Source organism: Lontra canadensis, unplaced genomic scaffold (genome assembly GCF_010015895.1).
Source record: "Lontra canadensis isolate GAN:19392208 unplaced genomic scaffold, GSC_riverotter_1.0 scaffold8, whole genome shotgun sequence".
NCBI classification, from domain to species: Eukaryota; Metazoa; Chordata; class Mammalia; order Carnivora; family Mustelidae; genus Lontra; species Lontra canadensis.
The window spans coordinates 10,845,128-10,872,522 of record NW_022631002.1 but is presented as its reverse complement, the minus strand read 5'-3'; the positions used below and the strand labels follow the sequence as shown (position 1 = coordinate 10,872,522).

Here is a 27,395-nt window from a genome sequence, read left to right as displayed (position 1 = left end):
GAAAGGCTTAGGATTTCTTCTATCTTTCTGAGAAAAATTTCAACATCTCACAAAGAGACTAGTATTCCTCAATATTGTTCTTCCCTCTGAAATCAGGGAGCGCAGCCCATATTTAATGAAGATCAAAATGAAAAAGAAAACATTTCAGATTTCCAGTTTTGAATGTCCAACACCCATATGTTTGAGCCAGTTTTCAAGGGAGTAGACAGGATTCTGTGAAATATCTGGTATGTCTTTGAATGGTGTTCCTCATTAGTCCCAACCCATTTCTAAAAAAGAAAAATATCAGAGGCATTAAGGGCACTTTGTGCTTCATTCTTTCTCTGACTGCTGACCCCTGTTCATCTAGCCCAGTTCTTTTTATAGTATGCCCAAGGCTCTTGAAATTTCCTGCTCCCTTGGTACACACAGCATACCATACCTTTAAATATCTGTTCTATCAAGCAAAGCAGTGAGACTCTCATTTTAACAATATTTTATTTGATATAATTATATTGATGAGATGCATTCTAGTTCCCTTCTTATCTTCCTGATTGCACAAGTAAAAAATACTAAGGGAAAATGTTTTGTAAGGCATTAATTAATTGGCCTATAATTTGTACGATACATTTGTTAGGTGGACTTCTGTGACTCTCACTTAAGGCAGTCTCTCACCAATATACCTTCATAGTTGGAACTAATTGGATATTGTTGAAAATAAAGATATTCAATCCCATATTTCATGTGCTTGACAAAATACCAGGTAAAATAGTACAAGCAAATGTTTAAACTTAGAGTTGAAATTTATTGCTTTACCTGGAATGAACTATTTTTTTAAATTAAAAGACACAATTGTTGCCCAGAACCAAATGGAGCATTTTTAGGGGAGTGTTTTGAACTGAAAGTTGTGATCAGTTTTGTACTTTACATCCGATAGATGCTTCTTAAGCTATACGTTCTTCTAAAAGCAAGAGATGGAAACAGAGTAAGTCCCTGCCTGTCTACCCAGTTCCCATTTCAAGGTATCTGCTTACTTATAAACAAGCTTCCAATGTGATGCACAGGAAAACAAATATCAGAGTTACCCTAGGGTTTCTAGGTTTCGGAGGCTGGGCAAGCAAATTATCCATCCATCCACTCAGACTCTCAAACAGCTCCCTATGAGTTTTCCTGTTCTAGTCAGGCTAGTAGGGTAAAATCATAACTCCCTGCATTCTGGAAACCAAAACCAAATGAGAAAGACAGAAAGACATGCCTTACAGTATAATGAAAGGCAGACTGTGATACATGCTCTGCTTCAGTCTAAATTCCTGATGGAATACCTTTCTGATTTATTTGGTAAACCCTTGTTTACCTCTCATGTGCCTCCTCTCATGTCCTTTGAAGATCAATAAATGACCAGTAATACTACTAGAATTGACAAAAGATGAGTTCTTGTATTTCTTACTGACTTTGAGTTGATAGTTTGGGAATTTATCCCTACAAATTACACTGGGTGGATATGTTCCATGTTAAATGAACCCTGAAATTGCATGCTTTGGGACCCTGCTTATTTTTCAGTTGGCACTGATGATTCAGAGGAATATACCTAAGAAAGAAATGCTAGTTAAATATATTATAAAAATTCTTGGTGAAATAATGTTTACAATCCCTGGATATATTTGGTGTCCTACAATAACTCTTCCATGGGTTACATGATTGTTCCTTCAGTCTATTAAAGCATTTTTCACCCTTGTAATTTCTGAGGCCTCTTGGGGTTTCACCTTACCCTGTTCATTTTATTCATTTATTCACTCAACAAATATTTAGCATGCTACCTGTCATTACACATGTCTTCAGCATCAGTGGTTTTGAAATGTTAAAATGGTCACAATCAGTAACTTCTTGCCAACAACTGAGCATGGGAATTCTGACTCCCAGATACATAATGCTTTTGAAATCACATTTTATGCCTAAGGTTTTGCTTTCCTTTACAACAGAATGTACAGTACGGTTCAGGGTGCTGATAGGGTCACCAGTGTCATTGCAGGCCATGGGCTCATTGCTGTTTTGGCCTAAAGTTCAGCTTTGTCACTTTCTGGTCCCAGAAAAGAGCACAGCACAGTGTGAGAGGCAAGACATTTGGGTGGTAATAGGCAGAGCACCAGAGATAGCTATTTTTTGAAGGACGAATGGGAGAACCAGGAGGGCAAAGAAGGGAGAAGCACACTCCAATGAGAATGAGCCCCACAAAAGCATGGAGCATCTGAAGGCATCATAAGCCATCCAGGACTGGCTGAGGGTGAGGAGTGGCCGCAGAGAAAGCTAAAGAAATAGTCATGAAGCAGTCCTGGGAAGTCCGAAGGATTTTATCCCTAAGGTCATCTTAGTATGCTAAGTGTTAGCTGCACGTGTGCGACATTGATTAGATGTGTATTTTGTAAAGTTAAAACTCCTGGCAGTGTAAAGATGGGAATAACGAGGGAAAGGCAAGGCAATAGCATCTAGCCTGGAAACATAGAAAACAGATATTTAGCTGGTAAATTAATTCACGTAAGAAGTAACAAGAGCTACGAAATAACCCAGATAGTGACAGAGGCCATAAGGAGCAGGCGGCAGACTTGTCCCGCGTGAACATGAAAGACTGACAGGACACCCTGACAGAACACAAGAGATACTTCAGAGCAAGGAGAGGTCGATTCCAGCTGGCGGTTTTTACTTTGGTTTTATTATAAATGTGTTTACATTCCAGAAAGTGTAATATGCAGTTCCTGTGTAGCTGCTTTCTTCCCGATGAAGGAATTTTAACTATCTTCATGTTTGTTTCTTTTCTTTTTCCATTCTCTTCTCCAACCTGCCTACAAAGATCATATTTAAATTTTCTTGAGATTGCGTGTGATATGTATAATGCAGTATTTTACAAAGATTCGTGCCATGGTGACATACTGAGTAAAATCTTTCCGAGATAAGGCTCATACAGAATACTTTCTGGCGTCACACATGGCTGCATTTTAATGAAGTCTTTTACTTTTGGCAGGAACCAGAATATATCCTGAATGGAAGGTTTCATGGAATGTTCTTCTTCCCTGTGACTGATAACTCGGAGGTTTTCTTGTCTCCCTCTCAAATACCTGCCCCTGCCCCACTCACTTGGCTCAAGATAGTAGAGATTCAATATTTGCCTCTAATGATAAGAGGCTGAATGCCTATTCAGTAGAGTTGTTTAAATACTTCAGGACAAATACATTCTGCCCCGAAGTATATCCATCACTTAATGTGTAAGAAGAGGACACAGATAAAATGGAAGAGCGAAAGTTGGTTAAAATTTTACAATATGCTCTTCAAGTTATGTTCAGTTTAATTAAACATTTACCCTGTGCTTGCCCTGTTGAAGTGTGTACTAGAAAACAGGCCTATAAAGATGTATAGACTCTGCTGTCAGAATGGAAGGGGGAGAGAGAGAAGAAGAAAAATGGTACAGTTCATTAGGTGGTGCTAACTGAAACATTTTTGGATATGCCACATCATTTTGAACTCACTTCTTTTGCTGTATCTAAGGATTTGGAAGCCAGAGGTGAATTCTGTTGAGTTGTTGACCATATTTGATACATTCCAAGCACTGAGAAGAGCTGAGGTAACCGCCCTTCCAGGAAGCTTCCATTCTCCAGTGTGTTCTGCGGTGTTAAACCATCTCGTGAGGTTTAAAAATCTGTGACAGGAAGCATTTGAGGCTTTGAATGGCCCTCCACCAGCAGCTATTACATTTTAAAAATGTGTCCCTGGACATGTCCAGCTGTGAAGAAAAACCCGGAAGGTTTTTTACTCGACAGAGTTGTCAAGAAATAACCTTTACTGATATGTAGGTGAACTCAGAGGACTTACTAAAAATGAGAAGGAAACTTCTTTTAAAAAGTGTTTTAATATTTTAAACATCTGAATTTCAAGGCCAACCAAACCAGCAACTGGTCTTTAGAAAGCTGTTACAATCGATGATGCTATTTAGCTGGTTCTTCTTGGCCATTTAGATTTCAGCATTTGTAATACACTTATTTAATTTAAATGTTGCTTAAAACCAGCAAACATATACTCAGAATTCTAATAAGTAAGAATGTGCCCTGCCACTAGAAATGATCTACACTGCAGACAACTTGAGGTATTGAATGAGCTATAATAAAAGATGATTATTTATATTTATTTTTATTCAATGGCAATAATATATTTGATTTATTATGTTGTAGCTCTAAAAAACAAAGGACCTGTTCTTCCAGATGTGCATATTATGAGTTAATTTACAATGGAAATTAAATCTTTAGTACTAGGGAATGAGTTAGGAAGTTTATAGGAAGACCTTGAACTTAAACTTCCTTTAAATTAAAGGAAGTACTTAAACTTCCCTTAACTTAAATGAAATATATATTCTCAGGCTTAGAAGTAGTTTGTTGTTATGTCTTAAACTTGTCAACATTTACTAATCAAAAAGAAGCCCCCAAATTTATGATCAATCCATTGATTGGTCAATGGATAGATAAGCTTTCACTCTATTAATGGTTATACGTGAATCCTCCAGCGTGCTGTTGTCAGGTCACTTTACCCAAGAACTCCAAACAACCTGACCTCTATGATTTTGTTTGGCACGTGCAAGCTATAAAGATGTCTGTTTTATATAATTCTTTAATAGTAATATTTGTACTAAAAGACCTGATAAGTTAGATGCTAACCTAGAATCCAGAAGTCATGTGTGCTCTCCTATCTCCTCCTCTTCCTCTCAGATGCCTCATCTTTTTCTGGTAACCCACACCCAGAAACCCTATGAGTCATTTTTCTCTGCTGCCTTCACCTGTCTCTGCAAGTAGTCACATATTACTAGCTGTTTGTCTCTCAGTGTCTCTAACCCACCTCTTTTATTTTACTGCCACAGTCAGAAGCATGGGGCCTTTCCAACTACACCGTGGGGTTGAACATATAGACAGGGACGGAAGCATGTGAGCACAGAATTTCAGTGTATTAATTATTGTGTAAGAGTCTTACACAGGGTGCCCTGAGGACAAGGAGGGCACTTGAGCCTGAGGAGGTCCACCAATGGCTCCTTGTGTGGAGGAGATTCCAAGCTGATGGTCTCGCAGTGGCGCAGAGCAATGAACCTGAACAGAACTGCTCATTTAATCAAAATGTGATCATCACGTTTAACCAAAATGTAATGGTCATAGAGCATTGATATGAAGGGTTAATGGGACAAGAGGAAGTAGAGTTAAAGATGAGTTTAGAATAAATGCTCTGGGTGTTATGGAGGGCAATTAGATTATTTAGATGACTGCATTCGTGTGTGTAGGGGTAGGGTGGGAGGAGGGACAGTGCTGAGAAGCTGCCAAAGCCTTAATGCTGGCCTCAATTCTCAATCTCCAAGTGGAGAAATTCATTGGAATGTGAAATTCAGGCAGAAAGCCAGTGAGTGAAGTGACCACATCCTGGAAGTCATGGGGGCTGCAGCCATATGAAGCTCTCCAAGGGCTCAGATGCCTGCAGCCATACTGGCCAACTGGGTTGCCAACCAGTTCCAGGACGATCACCCTTTTATAAGGTTTCTCATATGCAGACCGTTGGGATCTCTTTTACCAAGCAAAGGAATGGAGCAAAAACCTGGTAGGGATTTTTAATTGCATCTATCACCATATTTTATCTTCAAAAAAGTTTGAATAAGCCAACTTTTTGCAAGTGATGTCTAGAGCATCACTGATGCGCATTTGAAGAAATGTCACCACAGAGAATGTGTTCCATTGTCCTTTATACAAAGAACCTCGCCTGTGCCACGTTGTGTCCGCTTAGGACCCCGTATTCAGTGTTCTTGCTCAAGTAACTCTTCGACAGCTTGGACAACCAAGCGGGAGAGCTGTGCTGGCTAGTTGTAGTTGTTCAAAGTGAAGGCGCCGAATGGCAAAAAGTCACAAGCCAAAGCCTTCAGCGAGAAATTGAAATTCCTGACCTTCAAGTCCACATCTAGAAAATGGAGACAGTGTTTTCCTCACAGGATTCTGGTAAGGATTTGATGTGGCTGGATCATAGCACACTCTTTGTATAACTATTGCTGTTCTTAGCGTTTTTCTCTAGAGGTTGCCAGTTAAAATGTCACTGGTACATTGGCACTGATCTGTTCATCTTAGTAAGGCTTTAGCTGTTCTCCATGAAGATGTCGTAGATTAGATGCTATGACATTTGTCAGGGAAGAACCCAAGTGATAGGTTGAGAAGATGGCATTTATACTGGAGAGGTGCGGGTGTGAACGAGTGAACAAATCCTGGGTCAACTCAGAATTTTGTAGGAACTAACGTGAAAGTGATAACTTCTATACATGAAAACAAAGTAAAAGCTATACATGATTCTAATTCCAGAGAAGTGTGTGTAGGAAAAGTATATAAACAATTAGCTTAGAAAAAGAGAAAGATTTTGAATGGCACTGGTAAGTTTTGTGTTGTGCTATGAGAGCTATCAATTGTAAGTCATAGTAGTCTTGCAAACCAGAATGGCATATCATGGCCACTTGTGATATCTTCAGCATATTCAAAGTTCCAAGGATTATTTGAAGCCTTTTATTTTAAGTTCTAAAGTCAAATGGCAACTCTTAGTATTTTAGTATGTTAGTATTTTAAGTTCCAAAGTCAAATGGTGACTATTAGTATCTACTATTATTAGTAGATCATGGTGGGATATGCAAAGGAATGGAAATATGTATTTTCTATTTTTAAGTTATTTCTGATCTAATTTGAGACATAGTACGTATGCCTAAGATAACATTAACAGCTCATAGAATGGTGTTTGCAAATAATATGGGACCTCAGATACACTGAGAGACCAGGAAGTAAACGAGTTCCCAGTATTTGCTATATCGTGGAGATAGCAGGATGTTGGAAGGGTTAGAGTAGTTTTAGAAAGACATGAAAGACCTAGAAGCACAAAGGGCGTGTCCTGCAGTCTTGTCTAAGGCTTGGAGTCACATGTTTGTTAGCAGAGTTTACTTCCTTGCAGTCGAGGCTGTTGATTGTCTTGCTTGCTCTCAATCTGGATCTGTTCTGAGCACCTGGAGACGGGTGCTTACCGGAACCTGGCAGTTTGCTCCTTCAAGGCTGGTGGGAGCAGTTTCACTCATGCTTCTCGTTTGTGTCTTTGACCTTTAGGACTCTTTGAAGGGCTCCTCTGATTGGGCCATGTCCACCCAGGATAATCTCCTTTTTTAGTAACTAAAAATTAGCTAAATTAGGGATCTTAGTTAATTAACAACATCTGCAAAATACTTCTTGCCATTAGTGTAATATAATCACAGGAATGATATCCCATCGTATGCACAGATTTTGCCTGCACTCAAGGGGAAAAGGTTATGTGAGGTATCTGTAGCAAGGGGCTGGAATTTTGGGGGCTGTCTTAGAATTCTGCCTTCTGAAGGATTCACACACTTGGCTATCTTTCCAGCAGAGAGCTGCCTGTGCCATGGTGCTGCTTATATTTAAGGAGCTCAGGGGCTGGAGATATCCGGATGTCCTTGCAGCAGCCTGTGGTTCTATAGTGAGGGTGTGGCCTTGTTGGGAAGAGGGAGGTTCCAGAGCTCAGAGCAGCTATCAGCCTCTTCTCTTGCTGAGCAAACTCATATCTGCTCAGCCAGCTTTTAACTAAGCTGTCACAAGCAGAGTGGGAATGTACCCCAAAGCCAGTTGAGCTTGTCCCTTGCTTGATTATGAAATCAAACACAATAATCTTAACCAATGAAATGGAAATATCCTCCATCTAATTTCATGTTATTACTCAAGGAAGGTTATTGTTTCTAGTTGGCTTAGTACCCTCTCTCCCACCCTTAGTTAGAAATAGCTGTTTATAAAAATTGCTTTACGGGCTCACTTATTAAAAAGCATTTATCTGCAGAAAAACTCCTTATCAGTATGCAGCATTTCAGCCTTCATCTTTAAGTACGGTATTTTGAGACACAAATAACAACTCTCAAAATAATTTAGTAATAAAATGGAGTATTTGCTCAGAAATGTCGAAATATCATCTAATATGACTAGAATAGGAATTGAATTGAGGCTTACTCAATTTTCCCTCTAGGAATCAAAGTCTAAAACATCTCAATTTCAGGTTGAAAATATCAGTTAATGGAAATAGCACACACTTAGGAGGTCATCATTGCTGTGAGTTCGTGCACATGTGATCTCGCTGGGCACAGCGTGAATGCTCCCGAACATTCTAATGACATCATCAAAGGTGTCCAGATGAAAAGATGCCCGCGTTCTCTGAATTCCTTTCCACTTTCCTTGGGAATTGTGGCCACTCAATTTCTGTATTATATGCAGTCTTAAATCCTGTTTCCCCGGAATAATTAATCTAAATCTAAATAAAAGAAAAGAAAATATATCTAAAGCTTGAGGGATATAAAGAAAAATATGGCCTTTTGGAACATTAAAAATTGTTTCTTAATGGGAAACCAGTGCATCGCAAGGATGCTTTATTTCCTTTTTTGGGTTAGTAATTCTGTGCCAGTTTTTTTTTCATTTTTTTAGAGGGTAGGATGACACTGTGTTTAGCACGTTAAATGCTACCCCGTCTCTCCTTCTCAAGGAAAAATTCCTATAATAAAATTTTGTAAGAGATATCCAGCTAAATTTTATTCATTTCCAACTCTTGGAGTTTTGGATTTATAATAATAAACACTTAGGGCAGCAATCACAAACACTTATATGTACTTACATACCAGGTGCCAGTACTCTTTATATGCTGACTCATTTAATCCTCAGAAACCCCTATTTACCTTAGTATAATCGTGATCCCCATTTAGAGATGGGGGGGAGGCAGTTTCAATGAAGCGTTTAAGATCACTTAGTAATTGGAAGAGGCAGGACTTGAGCTGAGGGAGGATGGCTCCAAAGCTGTACTTGAACTTACTATGCTACGTGCTGGCTTCTGTGTGGGGTGACAGGTACAATATGATGCTGATCATGTGATCCCAGCAAGTGGAAACCCAGACCACCTACGAGGTGCCATGATAGATGCCTGTTCAGGTTAGGGACCTTCCAGAAGGGAGTGACGGGTGGTGGCTCTCAGGAGGAGTAACATATAGTAAAGGGAAGTATGGCTGTGACTTGGAAAGGAAGCAGTTGCTCAAAATGCCCCAGCTTTGTGCACTGAGGAAAGGCTTGGGGTAATCTTCCAAGTGGCTTTGGGAATGAACCAGTCTTGTCTGTCTCAAATTGGAATCATATGTGTGGATTCCATTAACTCTAATGGCTTACTAAAAATGGGAGTTCTCCTCTTTAAAGCAATATGTGTGTCCCCACATAAGACTCAAAAGTGCATTTTAACAATGAATGGGCAATATTTTGAGGCATAGAATCTGCAAAAAATTTCCTTTCTTGGTTCTACACCTCTAGTTTGGTAACTGTGGTAGGCGGAGTAATGGCCTTCCAAGGATGTGCACATCTTAATCCCTGGAATCTTTGACTATGTTACCTTTGTAGGGCATAAAGGATTTTGCAGATGTTATTAGATTAAGGCTCTTGAGATGGGGAGATTATCCTGGATTATCCAGGTGGGCTCAATGTCATCACAAGAATTCTCAAAAGTAGAAGCAGCAGGAGAGTCAGGGAGAGGTGTGATCATCAGAGGCCATATGTAAGGCAATGAATGGGCCTGTAGAAGGTGGAAAAGGGAAGCACTCAGATTCTTCCCCAGAGCCTCCAGAAGAAACATCGCCCGGCTGAAACCTTATTTTAGCCCATGAAGTTAAGTCTGAACTTCAGAAATCAGAACTGTAAGATAATTAATTTTTGTTGCTTTCAGAGACCACCAAGTTTGTGGCAATTTGTTACATCAGCAACAAACAGCAAACTTACTACAGCAGTCATTTACTTTCTCTGTCTCTATTCCTGGGCTATGAAAAACTAAGAACTGTCTGTGTAATTCACTTAAGAATTTTTACATGAACCTATTAGAAAGAAAAAGAAAAAGGAGAAGAAAAAGTTCTGTATAATATATTACAAATCTATTTTCTTTTAAAGAAATGGCTTCATTACCACCTGACTGTAGTTGTCCTACCATGGATTTAATGTCAGTTTAATCTGTGTCTTACATTCTGAAATCTATTTGAATTATTTTGAGTTTTATACTATCTAAAGTTTCCCTGTAAGTCCTTTTTAAATCAAGAGTCAGTTCTGAAATTTAGATGTGATCGTAAAAGGAACTGCTTAAAGTTATGTGTTACGGGTCCTCCATCTCTTCATCACAGTGTCACATGCGGCCATTTTGTCGGGAAGAGTTCATGACGTGTGCAGGGTCTTAGAGCTCTGATATCTCTTTGCTTTGTAATTATTTGTTTTACCTTTTCAACTTTGGTTGGTTTTGTTGTTGGATTTGTAGGTCTCCTTGTCCTAAAATCTGGACTTTAAATAGTTGCTATTAAGCCTCTAAAATCAATCAGCCTCTGGCTGTGTTGTCATTAAAAGTTAACTGCCTTCCCATTAATCCATTAATCGTGCAGATTAATTGGGAAAGCGGTTCAAACCAAGGCTCTAACTTGGGACACATAAGCCCGGGTTTGCCTCCAAGTGAAAGCTTATCCCATTAACATCACAGCGTATTAAACAATTATATATATAATTCACACATGGTGTCTATAGGACGAAATGTATATATGGCATCTATAGGAGAAAATGTATAGAACCTGAGAGGCTACTGCAATAATAAATTCTTGACAACGAGAAAATCACCCCGTGAGTCTGACCACTTCTAGAAAAAATACCGATACTTACTTGTTTTAAATTGCGGCAGTATGTTGTTCTTAGATTTAAGCCACTAATGGACAAAGTTAGAAGCTCATGTTTGTCTTACTTCATATACCTAAAGCTAGTATCCTCAAGTGAGTGTTAATTTTCATGCCGAGGTCAAATTTAATACTCAAAGAAGCTAAAGAATTTAGCAGTGGTCTACACTCCGTGATATTTAATTGAGTTGAAATGTTATTTTGGATGATGAAGAGAGATGAAATTAGGATTGGCCTATATTTTGTCGCCTGCTCTTCTGAAAAATTGTACTTTATTTAAGACCACTTGTATCACTATTCCTTAAAACTTCTTTTTCTTCTTTTTCTTGCCAGAATGTTACTGTGTAGTAGCTGCCTCCATACATGGGTGGTTGACTTAGCTGTGGAGGGAAGAAGCGGGGTGTATGGAACACAAACCACTTTTCAATCTTTAAACCAGCCTGATGAAGCCATAGGAAAAGCAGAAAGACATTTGCAGAAGGAACAAAGCTCTCCATTGGATAGGGATTAATCTGGAAGTCTGTTTTATTGGCTTCTGAGCTAGCGTGGTACTGGCTGCACTACACCCCAGATGAGGGAAGTCAGAGTGTGACCTGGAATGGGGCACAGTCACAGGAGAGTCTTAGCTCTCCCCCATGTGATTCCATTCTGCAGCCAGGATGCATTACTGAAGGCGCCAGTTCCACCTTCAGTTCCAGAGACAACCTGGAGCTGATTCATGTATTTTTTTTTTTTTTTAATCAGGAAGCTGATGATGCTTTTCAGACATACCTGGGTCTTCTGGAAGTTCTTAGGATGAACTTCTGGGGCTTTTCTTTAATGTGTTGAGTGAATGCCTCAGATGATTACAACTGTGCAGATGAGCCTGCAGGGTTGGTAAGAACTCATTATCATGGCAGTAAAGGAAGACCCTGAGAAGAGGCAAAGGCTAGTGGTTCTGAGTTCACTATCACAAGGAAGTCAGCCATCATCACTTGTGTTGGGCAGAGACTCAAAGGCAGACATGACGGAGGGAAAGCTTTATACCTGAAGGTATGCTCGGGTTGGAGGCTGCTGACATGGGGAAGCAGAAAGCAGGCTGAGCAGAAGCAGGACATCCTATGTGATTGATCAGGTGTGTGTATTGGTTCCTTCTGTATTTGGTAGAGATTTAGAAATCTCTACTGAATACATTTATCCAGTACTAGTTGAAAGCAGAGGTAAAAATTAGCAAAGTTGCAAGTTATTAGCCAAGTCCTGGCTGTTTGGGGCCAGTTGATACAGGGGTTATTATTTGGCTTTCTGGGCTTGTTACTCTAGATAGTAGGTTGGCTTCTTGGGCTGATTGCTGTAGGTTATAGGTCAGAGTTGTATTTTTGTATGTCATCTGGCCATTGTCCTTTTGTATACCTATTCTCTAGTTGCGCAAGAGTCAGAGGTGCCTGAGGGACTGGATCCTGTGCCATGCCAGGGTGGGGAGATGGGACTACTCCTGAAATCTTGAAACTAGGCCTGAACAATTTGTAGAACTAACTTAGCCTGGGCTTATGGTAAAAGAACAATATTATTGTCTAATTTTTTGGGTGAGGTCTTGGCTTGTACACAGTATTTTTTATATAGGCTAGCACAATTCCATAATTTCTTAGATTAACTGATGATTCCTAATTTCAACTGAATGACAATTTCAATAATATAGATTAGAATAAGACATTTTGTTCAAGGAAATGGATTTCTTGGAGAGAAGGTCATTCCTTAATCCTGATTCTGTCAGTGGAATATTTGGACTAGGTCTTTTTGAGAAGACTGAGATTCTGTTGTTTTTAAAGCTCCTTGTCTAAGATCTCAACCCTGCCTCTAGGTGTATGGGAATTTTAAAATATTTTAAGTATGGAAGTGCCTGGGTGGCACTGATTAAGTTAAGTGTTAAGTGCCGGTTAAGTGTCTGACTCTTGATCTCCACTCAGGTCTTGATCTCAAAGCTGTGAATTCAGGTCCCACTTTGGTTTAAAAAAAAAAAAAAATTAAGTATGTTTGCTCTCCATCCTCTCCTGTCCAATTATATCCTATCCTCGTCAATCCAGTCCTATCCTTCTCCAATGCATAGTCCTCTGGGAAACATGATTTATTAGCAGACATGCAGCGATTTTGGCAGGACTTCCAAATAATAGAGAAGGTTGTTTTACTCAGTGACAACTTAGCTAAATGCTACTGCAAATCAGACCTTTGTTTTGGTCAAGTATATTTAAGATTACCAATACTTGTTTCAATAGTATACTCACTCAGAAAAGGAGTTCTGTATCCTTGGGTAAATTATTTAACCATGGTATACCTTTTTCTTCAATTGTCCAATGGAGTTAATACTATCAAGTAATACAGACTATTTGTCAGGATCAAATGAGTTAATACATGTGAAGCACTGAGCACATAAGCAGCTAATAACATATACCCATTATCTTAGTACAGGTAGTATTACACAGAGATTAAGAAAATTGAATTACTTTTATTAAAAACTGAACAGCTTTTACTTACTTATGAGAATTATGCATTAAAGCCCTTAGTAAAATAAAATTAAATTACTTTCAATCGAGCTATATTAAAATACTTTCACTGTAGCTTGCATCTTTATTTGTAAGAGGCTATTGAGTTTTTTTTTATATACACAATTTGCCAGAGATCTAATTTATCATTGTCTTTTAATGACAATGGTAAGTTTTTCTCTCATGTGAAGAATAAATGGTGACTTTTCTGAGATATTGACCCAAAAGCTGTAGGTTTGTGTATCTTTGTGTGTGTGTGTGTGTATGTGAAAATGTCTCAATGTAAATTAGGTTAATATGGATATTCTAACAGAATTCATTAAAATTATCTTCTACATGTAATCAGGGTATAGAATTTTTTTTTTTTTTTTACAAAAAATAGATTAAAAACTCTAGTTTCACATTTCTGAGTGTATCAAGGGTAATGTGGAAATTCTAATATGACTTTCAGAAAGGTTGAATAAAAAGTAACAATTTTGGAAAAACACAGTAAGAGTCATGTCCATTTCTTCCTCTAATAGAAAAAGAAATTAATCAACCAAACATGTCCTACTACGATTTTGAATAGTACAAGTCTTCCCCCTTAATGACTGTATTTTTTTTAAAGATTTTATTTATTTATTTGACAGAGATCACAAGTGGGCAGAGAGGCAGGCAGAGAGAGAGGGGGAAGGCAGGCTTCCTGCTGAGCAGAGAGCCCGGATGCGGGATTCAATCCCAGGATCCTGAGATCATGACCTGAACCGAAGGCAGAGGCCATAACCCACTGAGCCACCCAGTGCCCAATGACTGTATTTTTAAATTTCATTAGCCACTGGACTCTTAATGAGCTCCGGTGCCCCTTTGACCTAGATGTACCCCCCGCCTGATCCCTCTGATCATAGAGACGTCAGGCTGTACTCGGTCCACGTCTGGTTCCTGCAGGGAGTTGGGGCAGTGCAGTTGGCTACTCACCTGTGGCCACTGAGCTGGATGAGGGGTGGGACGGGGTGGGATCTGAGTTCCCAGCATGCACTGCGGGCAGCCCAAAGCCTGGTTGGAAGTTGTGATGACTCCCGTTCTGCCCTCTATCCCCTAGGAGGAAAGCGGATGCTAGCCAGAACTCTCTTGCTGGGAGGTAGACAGCCCAGTCTGTCCCGCGTGCGGGTGGTGAGGGGTGCAAAGAGCAGCCCCAGAGCCAGGGAGGCCTCAGTCTCCCTGGGCTTATCTTAACAGGTGGGGAGGGCAGCGAAACAGTTCCATCCTGCTCCTGTCGTTCGGAAGCCTTCTTTCTCAGTGTCAAAAGACAGATCGAGAGGAGTTGGGGGCTAGGACCTCCACACCAAGGCAAAGCAAGGGCTGTAGAGAAAAAGAACGGGCAGCACATATGCCAATGATGGGCCGGAAGCAGAGGTGAGCGGCCTGCAGCACGGGGCGGGGGGAGAAGTAGGCTGGGGTAAGAGCCCCAGCCTGGGCGGCACATCTGCTCATAGCAGCAGGAGGGGGCCGCAGAGGTGGAAAGGACGCTCCCAAACTTCCCCCTTCACAGCACAGGTACTCCCTGCTTGATGACTTGTGCGGTGGGCAGTCCTTCGGAGACTTGCCGGGATGGGTGTGAAGGCCCAGTACTGTACACTGTATATATATGTTTGCAAATGTGTACATTATATATGTAATACATGTGTTGTATGTATAATATATGTGTATATATTTATAATAATATAATGATATATAATATGTATGACTTATAGCATATTCAGACATGTAAATACATGGGTACTAATGGATATATAACTTTAAATCTACAAACTATTTACACATATAAATACATATTTTTATACATTTATATATACATATAATGTATAAACCATATAATGTATATGTATATTTCTGGTTTGTGTGATTCATGTTTATGTATATGTATACATATATGTATTCTTTTTTTAATGATACATTTATATGTATATGTGTTCGTGCAAAATATATTCATATATATTTATGAGGATAGCATACAGTGAATGCCATCACTTATAATTTAATAGCCAACTTAGCATTTATACAGCCTTTATACACATTATAAATGTACATGTATACATTATGATATATGTATATGTATGTACATATATGTATTAAATTATCTATATATTATACACACATACATATTATACACACACACACATATATAAGTACACATTTGTGCATATGCAAATATACTATGTGCATACTGTAATACATACATACTATTATGTGCATAAAATACATGTACATATATATACATCTCTGATGTAGGGACCAAGATGGTCATGATCTGATGTAGTATTTTGTTTAAAAATAATACAGTTATGTTTTTGAACTGACTTAGTATGTTATTTCAGATTTGATTGCTCCTTGCTTAAATACGTACATATTTATGCACTCTGAACAATGATCATATGCTCTCTAAGAAGCTGTAAATTATTAATCATGAAAATTTGAGGAAGCCGAGAGTTCTAGGTGAGAGATTAGTCCAGAGAAGACTAGTTCACGGGGTTGCTTTTCTATAGTCTAGGATAGGGTTTCTCCGCTACTGCACTATTGACATTTGGGATTGGATAATTCTTTGTCGTGGAGGGTTGCCCTGTGCATTATAGGATGATGGCAGCACCCCTGGCCTTCACCCACTAGATTCTTGAATTTCCCCAAGCTGTGATGACTAGAGTGTCTCCAGATATTGCTAACTTTCCCCTGGGGTGTTAAGTCACCTTCAGTTGTGGTTCACAGCTTTGCAAGTCTAGAACGTGTATTTAACTGCATTTACTGGTGCAATCAGAGAAAACTTGTTTTCTGGAATTCAGTTCACAGGAGACTGATGTTTAATCCATAATTCCATTTTCTTAAAGTTTAGAGGGAACTATTCCTTTTACTCCAGACCTGTTATTGCCATCTGAAACCTCCCTCCCTTGTTTCAAGACTGATGATCAATAGTTTTATAGTTTATTTATTATTTTATAGTTTTTTGGTAATAAGTTGCCTGGCACATCTGGAATAAGAGTAATAGGACGTTTTTTTTTAAAGATTTTATTTATTTATTTGACAGAGAGATCACAAGTAGGCGGAGAGGTAGGCAGAGAGAGAGGGGGAAGCAGGCTCCCTGCTGAGCAGAGAGCCCGAAGTGGGGCTCCGTCCCAGGACCCTGAGATCATGACCTGAGCCAAAGGCTGATGCTTAACCCACTGAGCCACCCAGGTGCCCCAGTAATACAACTTCTTGAGAGACAGTTGTTTATGTCATAATGGTATCTGATGAAATTCCTATATTCCAAATCTAAAGAAATAGTTGTAGTTATGTCGTTCTTACATCCTGGATTCTAGGCCCCAGCTAACTTTTTAGACATCGTGGTTCCACTTCAGTGAGACAAGCAAATTAACCAAAGTCTGTATGTCAGTTACCTCATCTGTAAGTAATACTGATATCTCAAAGAGGAGAGAGAGTGATAGAGATTAATAACTTTGTGAAAATTGTTAAGTTCTTAGCACAGAATATTCACTGAATGTCTGTTTGTTATTATTAGTTTTATGCAAGAATAACTTTAGAATATTTTATTGCTAAATAAACACACAGTAGTTCATGGGGGAAATATGTATGTTCGTGGTAAAACATAAGGTCATGTAGTCACCACTCAGACCAATAACTGGAACTTTACCAAATACCAGAAGCCTTCCTGACCCATTTCCCATATCCCATGTCTTTCCCCCTATAAATGAAATCACACCCATTCTCTTATTTTAATGCCACCATAAGCTAAAAATAGAACAGTATTGATTCTCAGTTTATAATGGCAAAAACAAATGAGCAGTAAATATATGCCCTCAAGAGTGTTGCACTGGAGAGGCATTTTACATCCGAAACATCGATTTGAATCTGCATAATTGATTGTGAATTGCAGTTAAACACCCTTTTTTGGTCACACTTATACCTGAATACTAATAATGATTCAAAAATGACTGTACTTCTGGTAAATACACACCAGCACATGCCCTCTCCCCATAGAGATCATGCACTTGTTTGCACGGGCAGATGCACGCATGGCCCTTTCCACGGTGCTCTAAGGCGTTTTGGTAAGTTGCTCATGGCTGGGCGTAATCAGAACTCCCTCTGTCACCCCATGGATTGTGTGTCTCTTTATGTCTGTCCTCCTTAATACTTGAATTACCACCAGAGGGACAGGGTCAGTACTTAGGCCAATAAGTAGACATGCAGGGACTGTGGGCCAGTTACCAAGTCTGTCCTGAGAGTTAGCTGAAGAACTTCAGGTGTGCAGGAAGAAAATGTGGACTCTAAATGAAAATGAGATGGTCTTAAAAAGTGAAATGCTATCTCAGGCAAATTCTTCTGAAAGGCGTGCGGATGTTAAGTTGGCATTCCTTATCTCTTATACTCTAGACATTTAGCTTTAAAGAAAAACATTTCAAATAGCAGGACTTACAACAATATTGTAGTTTGAATACTAAAGCAATGAAACTACTAATGACTTTAAAAATAACTGTTCAGGCAGAATAAGCTTCATAAAATTTCAAATGAATCTAGATAATTCCTAGATTAATTTAAATGAAATTGCTTACTGTTAATTTAAAAATTAGGACAATAACCTTGCATGATTTTTAATTACCAATTATGTTAAATTCTAAATATGAAAGAAATATTTTTTCTGATTAAAGTAAAAAATGGCAACAACTTAATAATTATATAAAATAAAAGACAAATATATAAAGATTGAATATATTGAAGAACTAACTGAATAAAATAAGCATATATGGATATTGTGGTCACCATGAGATTATTCTTATCCCTTCCCTCTTTCTTTGTGCCTTATTTTTAATTTTGTATGTGGTACACATAAAAGCATAGATGATAGGGGCGCCTGGGTGGCTCAGTGGCTTAAAGCCTTTGCCTTCCACTCAGGTCATGATCCCAGGGTCCTGGGATCGAGCCCCGCATTGGGCTCTCCGCTCAGCAGGGAGCCTGCTTCCCCCTCTCTCTCTGCCTGCCTCTCTGCCTACTTGTGATCTCTCTCTCTCTCTCTCTCTCTCTCTCTAAGTCAAATAAATAAAATCCTAAAAAGAAAAGCATAAACGATAGACAGATGTATGCTTTCATATATATCCTTATGTGCATGTTGATATATACATACATGTATATACACACACTGTAGACACATTACCTTCCTCCAGAAGTAACCACTATCCTGAATTTTATGCTTTTCATTTCTTTGTTTTTTTAAAGTTTTTTTAAATTCACATGTATTCCTAAACAACATATTGCTTAGCTTTGCTTATTTTTAAGATACTTAAAACTATCAAATATATCTTATATGGTCTCTTATAATTTGATTTTTTTCACTAAAAATTTTGTGTCTAAAGATCCATTCATATCTTCGGTGTGCATTAGTGTGTTTCCTTTCTACTGATGGAGATTACTCCACTGTGATGAGTACTATAATTCATTGATCTGTTCTTTGGTCATTGGGTGTTTGAGTTGTGAACGATTCTTTTCTATTATGAGCAGTGTTGCTGGAAACTGCATGTCTCCTGGTGCATAATGCAAGAGTTTCTCTAGGTCAGTGTTTCCCAACTTTTCTCTTCTCATAGGACAGAGAAAATACTAGTACTTGTATCACATCCTTGGGTTAGAAAGGCAAACTCCTTGAGACCAACGGTTCGTCCTAGGGATACTCTGCCCAGGATGGCATATGTATCAGGGGAATTGGAGGCGCGTCAGGGTATGGAAAGTTCAAATGCACAAGCTAATGACAAATTGTTTTTTAAAGTAGGTGCTCAAATTTACATTCCTACTAGCAGCCTGTTGGAGCTTCTCTTGGCCCACATTCTGCAGATGATCTGGTGTTGTCAAAATTCTCAAATCTTGAGAATATACTGTCTGTAAAATAGTATCTAACTGTAGTCTTGATTTACACTTCTTTTTACTGATGAGTTAGATCATCAGTTTATATAGGTTCTGTTCTGTGAGCTCTCCGCTCTTCCCTTGTGCTATTTTTCCAAGTGTGTTTTCTAACTGATTTAAAGGTAGTTTTTCTTTCTCTCTGTCTCTCTTTTTTTAAAAGGATTTATTTATTTTAGAAAGAGAGTGTTGTGTGAGTTGGGGGTCCGGCAGAGGGAAAGAATCTTCAAGCAGAGTCCCTGCTGGGCATGGAGCCCAACCCAGGGCTTGATCTCATAAGCCATGAGACCATGACCTGAGCTGAAACCAAGACTCAGATGCTCAACCAACTGAGTCACCCAGGCAACCCCATTTTTCTTTATTTATTTTATTTTCCTTAATTTAACATACTAAATCATATGCCGTTTTGCACGTACTTTTCACAGATGATGTTTTTCTTTATGTGTCTTCTGGCAACCATAATTTCTTAATTTTAATATAGTTTAATTTATAAATCTTTCCTTATATACATTTTTTATAAATTCAGGATACTGACTAGGTATTTTTGTTTCTTGCTTTTGGTAAACCTTTTTTCCACTTCAAGATACTATAATTTCTGTGGAAATTTTTCTTCCCTATTTTCCTATTCTCTTGTCTTTCAATTCTTTTTTCTTTTCTTACTGAACTTAATAGACCCCGAATGGAAAATTGCATATAAGCAGTGGGCATGTTGTTTGAGATCGTGGTACCTTTTTGTTTGGTTTTGTTTTGTTTGTTTGACCTGTTGGATCCAAGAAAGCGGTCAGCACTGTACTCACCTGAATGTGGGTTTTCCCTTTTGGCAGATGATTGTGATGAGCCTCTGGTGTCCACCTTGTCTCAGGCATCATTCAGCAGTTCGTCTGAACTTTCTAGCAGTCATGGTGCTGGATTTGCAAGACTAAATCGAAGAGACGGTAAGTCTGCTTTTTTCTTTCTGATCGGTTCATGATGAATCTCATTAATTTTCCATTCTCTTACAATAAAATCATTGCAAGTGATTTATTGTGAAAGGAGGTTCCACAATTTCTCAATCAGCAAATGGCTGGAACTCATGGGACATTTAGGGCCTGTAGGCCTGGTTCTGGAATGGCCAAGGGTCACATCCTATTTTAAAATCCTGTATCATCATTTCAGCACCAGAAGAACCGAATTCCTTCAGTATGGTGAGCTTCATATATCTCTTATAAAATAAACCTTTCCACAACAATATACAATCATTATGTGGATAGTAGCCATGAAAATTTAACTGACCCTCTATTTCAAGTTAAATAGGAAGCTCGCCAGAAGAGGTAATTTTCAAAGATGCTAGTTATTTAAAAATAAGAATCCCACCGTTTGTTTCATTCTCAATATAGGTGACATGATTTTCTCTCCTGTGGAGGAAAGAGAACTTAATAAGTTTCGTGCTCCTGTAGGAATACTCAGTTCATACTGTTGACAATCTCTTAGGTAGGTTGTGTTTGATTGCTTGACTATGTTTAAAGGAAGGTGCGGATAATTAAAAGGCAACTTGCTATTGAAGTAAGAGAGAATTTCAAAACTCTGCACACTTAGAGACAGCATCATTGTGGCCCCTTTCCATAATACACTAAGGCAAAAGCCATCTGCACTTACATTCTACGGAAGGAGGCTTGGCAATCCTAACACAGAGAACATTTTTAGCAACCATGAAAAAATAAGACACCGACATCATATATTATTGAAACCGTGATTTGCTCATTTATTATCCCCTTCTCGCATGCCATATGTCAGCCACTTCTCATTTTTCTCCTTGGTGTTATCCTTGGTGCTGTTGTAATGCTTGAGCACAATGAACATTGGACATAACAAATGGATCATACGTGTGTCTGTCTGTCTGTGTTTTGCCATCTGGTACACATGATAAATATCTGATACTTTAGCATGACTTTAAATTTAAGTTTATTTTAAAATGATATCTCCTCTTATTTGAGACAATCACTTATGTGTGTTTCTGGGTGTGAAAGCATCAGTGGGAGAGCAAACACGGAGATCCTTGTATCAAATGGGGGAATTTGAAGAGCTTTGAATACATTTACGTAGACCCTGCTTGTCTGTTACTTTTATTTGCCTTGTAGTGAGGGTTAATGGTCACACTGGACTCTCTCTCCTTATTTGCAATTCTGAATTTTTGACCAAAGGCAAGTGAGCTCTCCTAGCCCCTCTGGAGACCAGTCCAGCCCCTGCCCCCACAGTTCTCCTAGCAGGAATGCTGATATCACAGCACTGATCTTACAATGAGCCTTCCCCCTTGGAGTCCTTTTCAAAGTAGGGCAGGCTTTTACATTTACCATAGCTCCATTTGAATAATAAGAGCTTTCTTAGAATCTGGCCCATGGAAGGGTACAAAATTTAATTTAACTATTTATCATTATTTTGTTTGTTGAAATTTAATAAATCACACAAAATATATATGTTATTAATTGGATCAGGTCATATTTTACATTTATTTATAGACTCATCAGAAGTCTTCATGAGTGAGACTCATTTTCATTCTTAATTCTTTTCTGTGGCTCTTGGTGAACCACAATATCAAACTTCATGAATCTCATTTGCATGTTAATGAAATGGAGAAACAAAGCAGGATCATTTTAATTATCTTTTGCTGGTTGTCAACCTACTTGATTACATTTTTCTTTTTTATTTAGTTTTTCTTTTTTCTTTCCTCTTAATTACATCAAGTGTTTACAAAGGAATGTCAGATTTTGAATGATTTATTAAAGGCTATATATTATTTCTACTATCTACATTTCTTGCCGTTTATTTATTTATTTATTTATTTATTTTTAAAGTTTTTATTTATTTGAGAGAGAGAGAGAGTGTGTGAGAGAGAGAGCATGAGTGGGGGGCAGGGAAGGAAAGAAGCAGGCTCCCTACTCAAGCGGGCTCCCTGCTCATCAGGGAGCCTGGCATAGGGCTTGATCCCAGGACCCTGAGATCATGACCCAAGCCAAAGACAGTTGCTTAACCGACCGAGCCACCCAGGCGCCCCTCCTTGCAGTATATTTAAGCTGTGGAAGGGTGTTTCGTCAAGTCAGGAGGTCATGTATAAATAAACCAAATCAAGAAATAAAGGTCAAAGTGTCCCAGAAACACAGAGTGACCTCTCTCTTGTGGAATCTAGAAAACTTAAAGCCAAAGAAAGACAAATGAGAAACAAAGGATTAGGCTCATCCAGCTGCTGTTCTCTCTCTGTGAGCTAAATGCCTCGGTTAACTGTGAACATGAGGCTCCGTTATTCCCTTGCTGGGAGAAGGAGACCAGGAAAAGATATTGTTGAACATAATGAGTCTACCAGGAGGGAAGAAGAAAAATGAACCTTTCAAAGGAATATTAATTAAATTTTACCAGTTGAATACTATTGTGGGTTGAGTTGTGTCCTCCAAAAGGATGTATTCAAGTTCTCACAGATACTTACCCACGTGACTCTATTTGGACATAGGGTCTCCACAGTGTGTTCAAGTTAGGGTCGTATGGGATTAGGTCATACTGGATTTTGGATCATTGAGCTCCAGATCAGGCCTTCTCAAGAGAATGAGATTTGGAGACACACAGAGACAGAAGAGACCAATAGAAGAAGGCCATGTGGAAATGGAAGATGTAGAAACGGAAGCAGAAATTGGAACGATATGGCTGCAAACCAAGATAAGTGTGTATGGCTAGTAACTGCCAGATGCTAGGAGGAGGCTGGGAAGGAGTCTTTTCTAAAGCTCCAGAAGAAGGAGCATAGACCTGCTGACACCATGATTTTGGACTTCCACTCTCCAAAACTGTGAGAAAATAATTCTGTTGTTTTAAGCTGCCCAGTTTGTGATATTCAGTGTTAGCAGCCTGGGTGGCTAGTACCAGTGCCATTGAGCAAATGACTTCTTTTCCATACTTGTTTGTACTGGGAGGATGCCTCTCAACTTGAACCTGGAAGATTTCATAGCTCAGAGAACTGTAATCCAGATGTAACGGTAAATAACACAGACAAACAAAAAGCCATCACTGCTAATACTGGCTACATAATGGAATTCAGCCCCTCTCTGTCTTTATATAATACCATATTGTTACAGTTTCAGTGTAGTTTGAATTATGATGGGCACCTAAAGTTACTGCTGTCAATGTCAAGTTCAAACAGGCTCTAGTGCACCATTTGATAGTCCAAGTGTGTTCTTAGGACAGAATATAAGGAAGCCACTTAAGTAGAACTGTTCTTCATGCTGCAGTGTAATCCAAATGACAATTTGTATTTTCATGTGCTCAGGAAACCTAGGAAATGGTTTATTGCAAACTGATATACTTGTGTGTACACGTAAAATAGTAAAGTAGTAAATAAAGTTATTATGCACAGCAAAAATAAAATACTTACAGGTATGAGTGCGAACATATATACGTACATGTGTTTATTTATGTGTTTATTTATATAGCAGATTGCTTCCATAACTGAAAAATATGGTAAGTTTTCTCTCATCTATTCTGTAAGATCAAAATATATCCTATTTTGCTAGAAAGTTGAATGTTTGTCTCTATTTTCCCACTATCAGTTTTTTTTTAACTGCAGCTAAACCCTTCTACTCTAAATGCTTACAGAGCAGTGTTTTCCCCATGCCTGTAGAATTTGCTGTTAAATCAAGCATTTATCTGTAGAGAAATTAGCATATTTGGTTAATTGACAGAACTCCCATTTTCAGATGTACTTCTAATGAGAATAATTATGATATTCTATACAGGGTTATTTGGTGATTTTTACTGCCCTAAATCACTGTGCTTGTTCGCATACAACTATCATGCCTAAATTAAAACCCAAAAGAAAAATCCCCAAGGTATGCATGATGCATGTCAGTGCTGAAAAGGACAGATAAGGTGAATGTTTCCTGCTGTTAAACAGATTGCATAAAATCTTTTATAATTATCACATTTTTAAAAAGATAATAGTAATGCACTTAATAACAAATGCTTTCTTTATGAGGAAAAGAAGAAGAGATGAATTTTGCACAGACCTGGAAAGACTCAAGCCTAAGGAAAGGGGAGCCTTGTTGGCACAGTGGGTGTGGGTCAGGAGTGTGCCTGAGAGGTCCCCAGGACAAGAGATGGGGTGGACAAGCTTCCTGACTGAAAAGAATACGGATTTGGTTGGGACGCCTGGGTGGCTCAGTTGGTTGGATGACTGCCTTCGGCTCAGGTCATGATCCTGGAGTCCCGGGATCGAGTCCCACATCGGGCTCCCAGCTCCACGGGGAGTCTGCTTCTCTCTCTGACCTTCTCCTTGCTCATGCTTTCTCTCACTGTCTCTCTCTAATAAATAAATAAAATATTAAAAAAAAAAAAAAAAGAATACGGATTTGGTGCATTGGGGATGGCCTTTTCTTGTATGTGTTAGGGAACAAGAGACGCCAGCAGTTTATTTGCTTCTGTGTTCTGTTTCCCCATTAAACCCAGAATCTGATGTGCCTAAGTAAGCCCTTGGCACCTGAGTAATTACCAGATTGCAAGGGGCATACACCTTTATGCTGATTCGGGCTGTGAGGACATGACTTCTCACCAGCTCTGCCTGATTCTTCTGTCTCCTGCCCTAACTTATCTCCAGGATTAGGAGATAAACAGTTCTTAACAGTGAGATGAGAGCACTTAAACCCAACTAAATCCCTGAGTAGTCAGATCCCTGAGAGTTACCCCTATAGTCACAGAACACAAGCATCCCCAGCACGCTTGAACCTTAGCTAACGTACTCTCATACTGTCCCTCTCCAGTGGATCATAAAATTTTACGTGAAAAGCAGACACTTCTGGATTAGACATATCTGAGACCAGTTCACCATTCTAGGGTTTAAATTACTGAAACGGCTTACTCATTTAAGGACAGAAAAAAAATTTAACCATTATGATTTAATTTCCTACTTTTCTTTGTTTCTTTCTTTTTTAAAGATTTATTTATTTGAGAGAGTGGAGAGGAGAGGAGTAGAGGGAGAGGGCAGGAGAATCTTAAGCAGAGTAGGGACCAGGCACAGAACCTTATGAGAGCTCCAAGTGGGGCTCAGTCCCACGACCCTGAGATCACAGCCTGAGCCAAAACCAAAAGTCGGATGGATAACCGACTGTGCCACCCAGACACCCCTTTAATTTCTTTATTTTCTGTTGAAAGAATAGGGTTGGTACTGAAGTGGTATTCGCTTTATGGAAAATGATCTTGGCTCTGATATGACCATAGGAAAAGCACTGTCCCAAGAGAATGTTAAACAGTTTCAAAGCGTGTCCTGCGCATTAACCGCAGTTTAGCAAACCGCACGGGACCAAATGCATACATTACAAAGGTAATCTCGGGAAATTTGGGCTTCCATGTAACTCTGGTAGGAAGAGTTGATTTCTTCCTGACTAATTACAAAGCTAAACAGTAATTACACTTATATTTTATATGTCCATTAGTAGCTCGAAGTAAAGATAAAACGTTCTCCTAATATCCTTAGTCAAAGTCTGTGAACTAGGGTCATCTGATGGTTCTATTTAAAATATTCTACTTTTTTAGCAACCGGAAATTGGTTTATGAGGTTAAAAAAGAACTTCCAAAGAGATTAACATTTTGATAAAGGTTTGGAAAATGAAGTTCTAGATCAATTTTATGGTCCGTGGTGTGTCACCTGTGCTTATAGATTATATTTTGTATGCTGGCCTTGAGAAGGTAGAATAAAAATGAGTGAAGATTTACATCTTATTTCTCCATATACCTATATCCTGTGTTCATTAAAGCAGAGGAGAGCTTGCTGTCATTTCTGTGATTAATATAGAATCCCTTCCACTCTTCTATTGATTCACTTGACTTAATACCAGAGTTGATCATCCACCTGGCCGCTTGGCTCTCTCTTTACTTTGGATGTGGCCGTCCCTTCTGGGCTCCTTCCTTAAGGGTCCGTTCCATTTTCTTCTCATCTCTTCTGCCAGAGTCCTGGTCTTCCCTCTGTCTTCCCTTTATTGTCTTTGTCTGCCCTCTAACACACTTCCTTCAGCTCTAAATCAATCTGATAACGTAATCCGAGTAGATGTGCCAAGTAGCCAATCCTAAGCAATTTATAGCGATAAAAAAATCTGGTTTTGGCAACACAAAAACTAGATCGTAATACTAAATTATGAATTGCCTTAGGGAAATGAAATTTTCTCCTTTCCTATAAAAGTAGGGGGTTGAATTCAAGGATCTCTAAACTCCATGACAATATAGCCTTCTTATTTATACTACTCTATAGGCAATATCTTTTCTTTCTGACTCGCTCTAATAATGGAGAGTTTTTCAAAGCACGTGAGTGAGTGAAAGTGAAGGGCCTTCAATAAGAAAGTAAGTAGGGTACGTTAAGGCAGATTGTTCTTCTCTGTGCCCTCAAGTGAGAAGACATAGAATACTCCTGGCTTAGGAAATGTCCTAAACTAATCCTAGTCCTAAATGTAGGAATTCAAGTTATAGATATGATCCTACTGAAATTGATACAGTGCCTCAAATTTGGTCAATTAAAATACATTTATCAAATTTAAAGTTATCATTAGTATAATGTTCCTTTCTTTGTGTATATCTAATACTTTTCCGAGTGCCAAGGAGGAAAATTTCACATGGAAGGACAGAGAAAACCTTGAGTTGTGGGATCATGTGCTGTGTTAGGTGGATTCTTCCAGAAGCACACCTTTGGCCATGATGAGGTGCTGGTAGTTTATTAGGGGATATCTACCAGGAGGATACAGTGAGGGAGGTGGGGGAGAGAGCAGAGGGAGGAAGGGAAAGAAACCAAACAATTGCGAGTCAAGCCCTGTACACAGCCTGATCCCCCAGGAAACGTGGATGTTCAGATTGTTCCTATGTTGTCCTACCTCATGGTAAAGGAACTGAGTCTAGCCAGGTGGCTCGTCAGTTTAGGAAAGTTAATGTCTCAGGCAGCTCGGGCTGCTGTAACAAAATACTATAGAGGCCGTAAGTGGTAGATACCTATTTCTTGCTGTTCTGGAGGCTGGGAAGTCTTGAGATCGAGATGGTGGCAGATTCAGTTCCTGGTGAGAGCTTGCTGTAGCTAGTAGATAGCCACCTTCTCGCTGTGTGCTCACCGCAGCCTCCCCTTGATGTGTCTGGGGAGAGCGCTTCTCTCTGTCTTCCTCTTCCTAAAAGAGCACTAATCCCATGACCAGCGGCCCACTCTCAAGACTTAATCT

At 39.1% G+C, this 27,395-nt stretch overlaps 1 protein-coding gene across 2 annotated transcripts in view; it reads left to right on the top strand.

Moving 5' to 3' along the window:
- CNTNAP4 (contactin associated protein family member 4) overlaps nucleotides 1-27,395 on the top strand; it is a 238,152-nt gene that overhangs the window by 14,803 nt on the left and 195,954 nt on the right. For both annotated transcript variants that reach the window (XM_032853931.1, XM_032853930.1), the window contains exon 2: nucleotides 20,013-20,123. In XM_032853931.1, coding sequence (XP_032709822.1) covers nucleotides 20,013-20,123 — 111 coding nt within the window. The remainder of the gene's footprint in view (nucleotides 1-20,012; nucleotides 20,124-27,395) is intronic.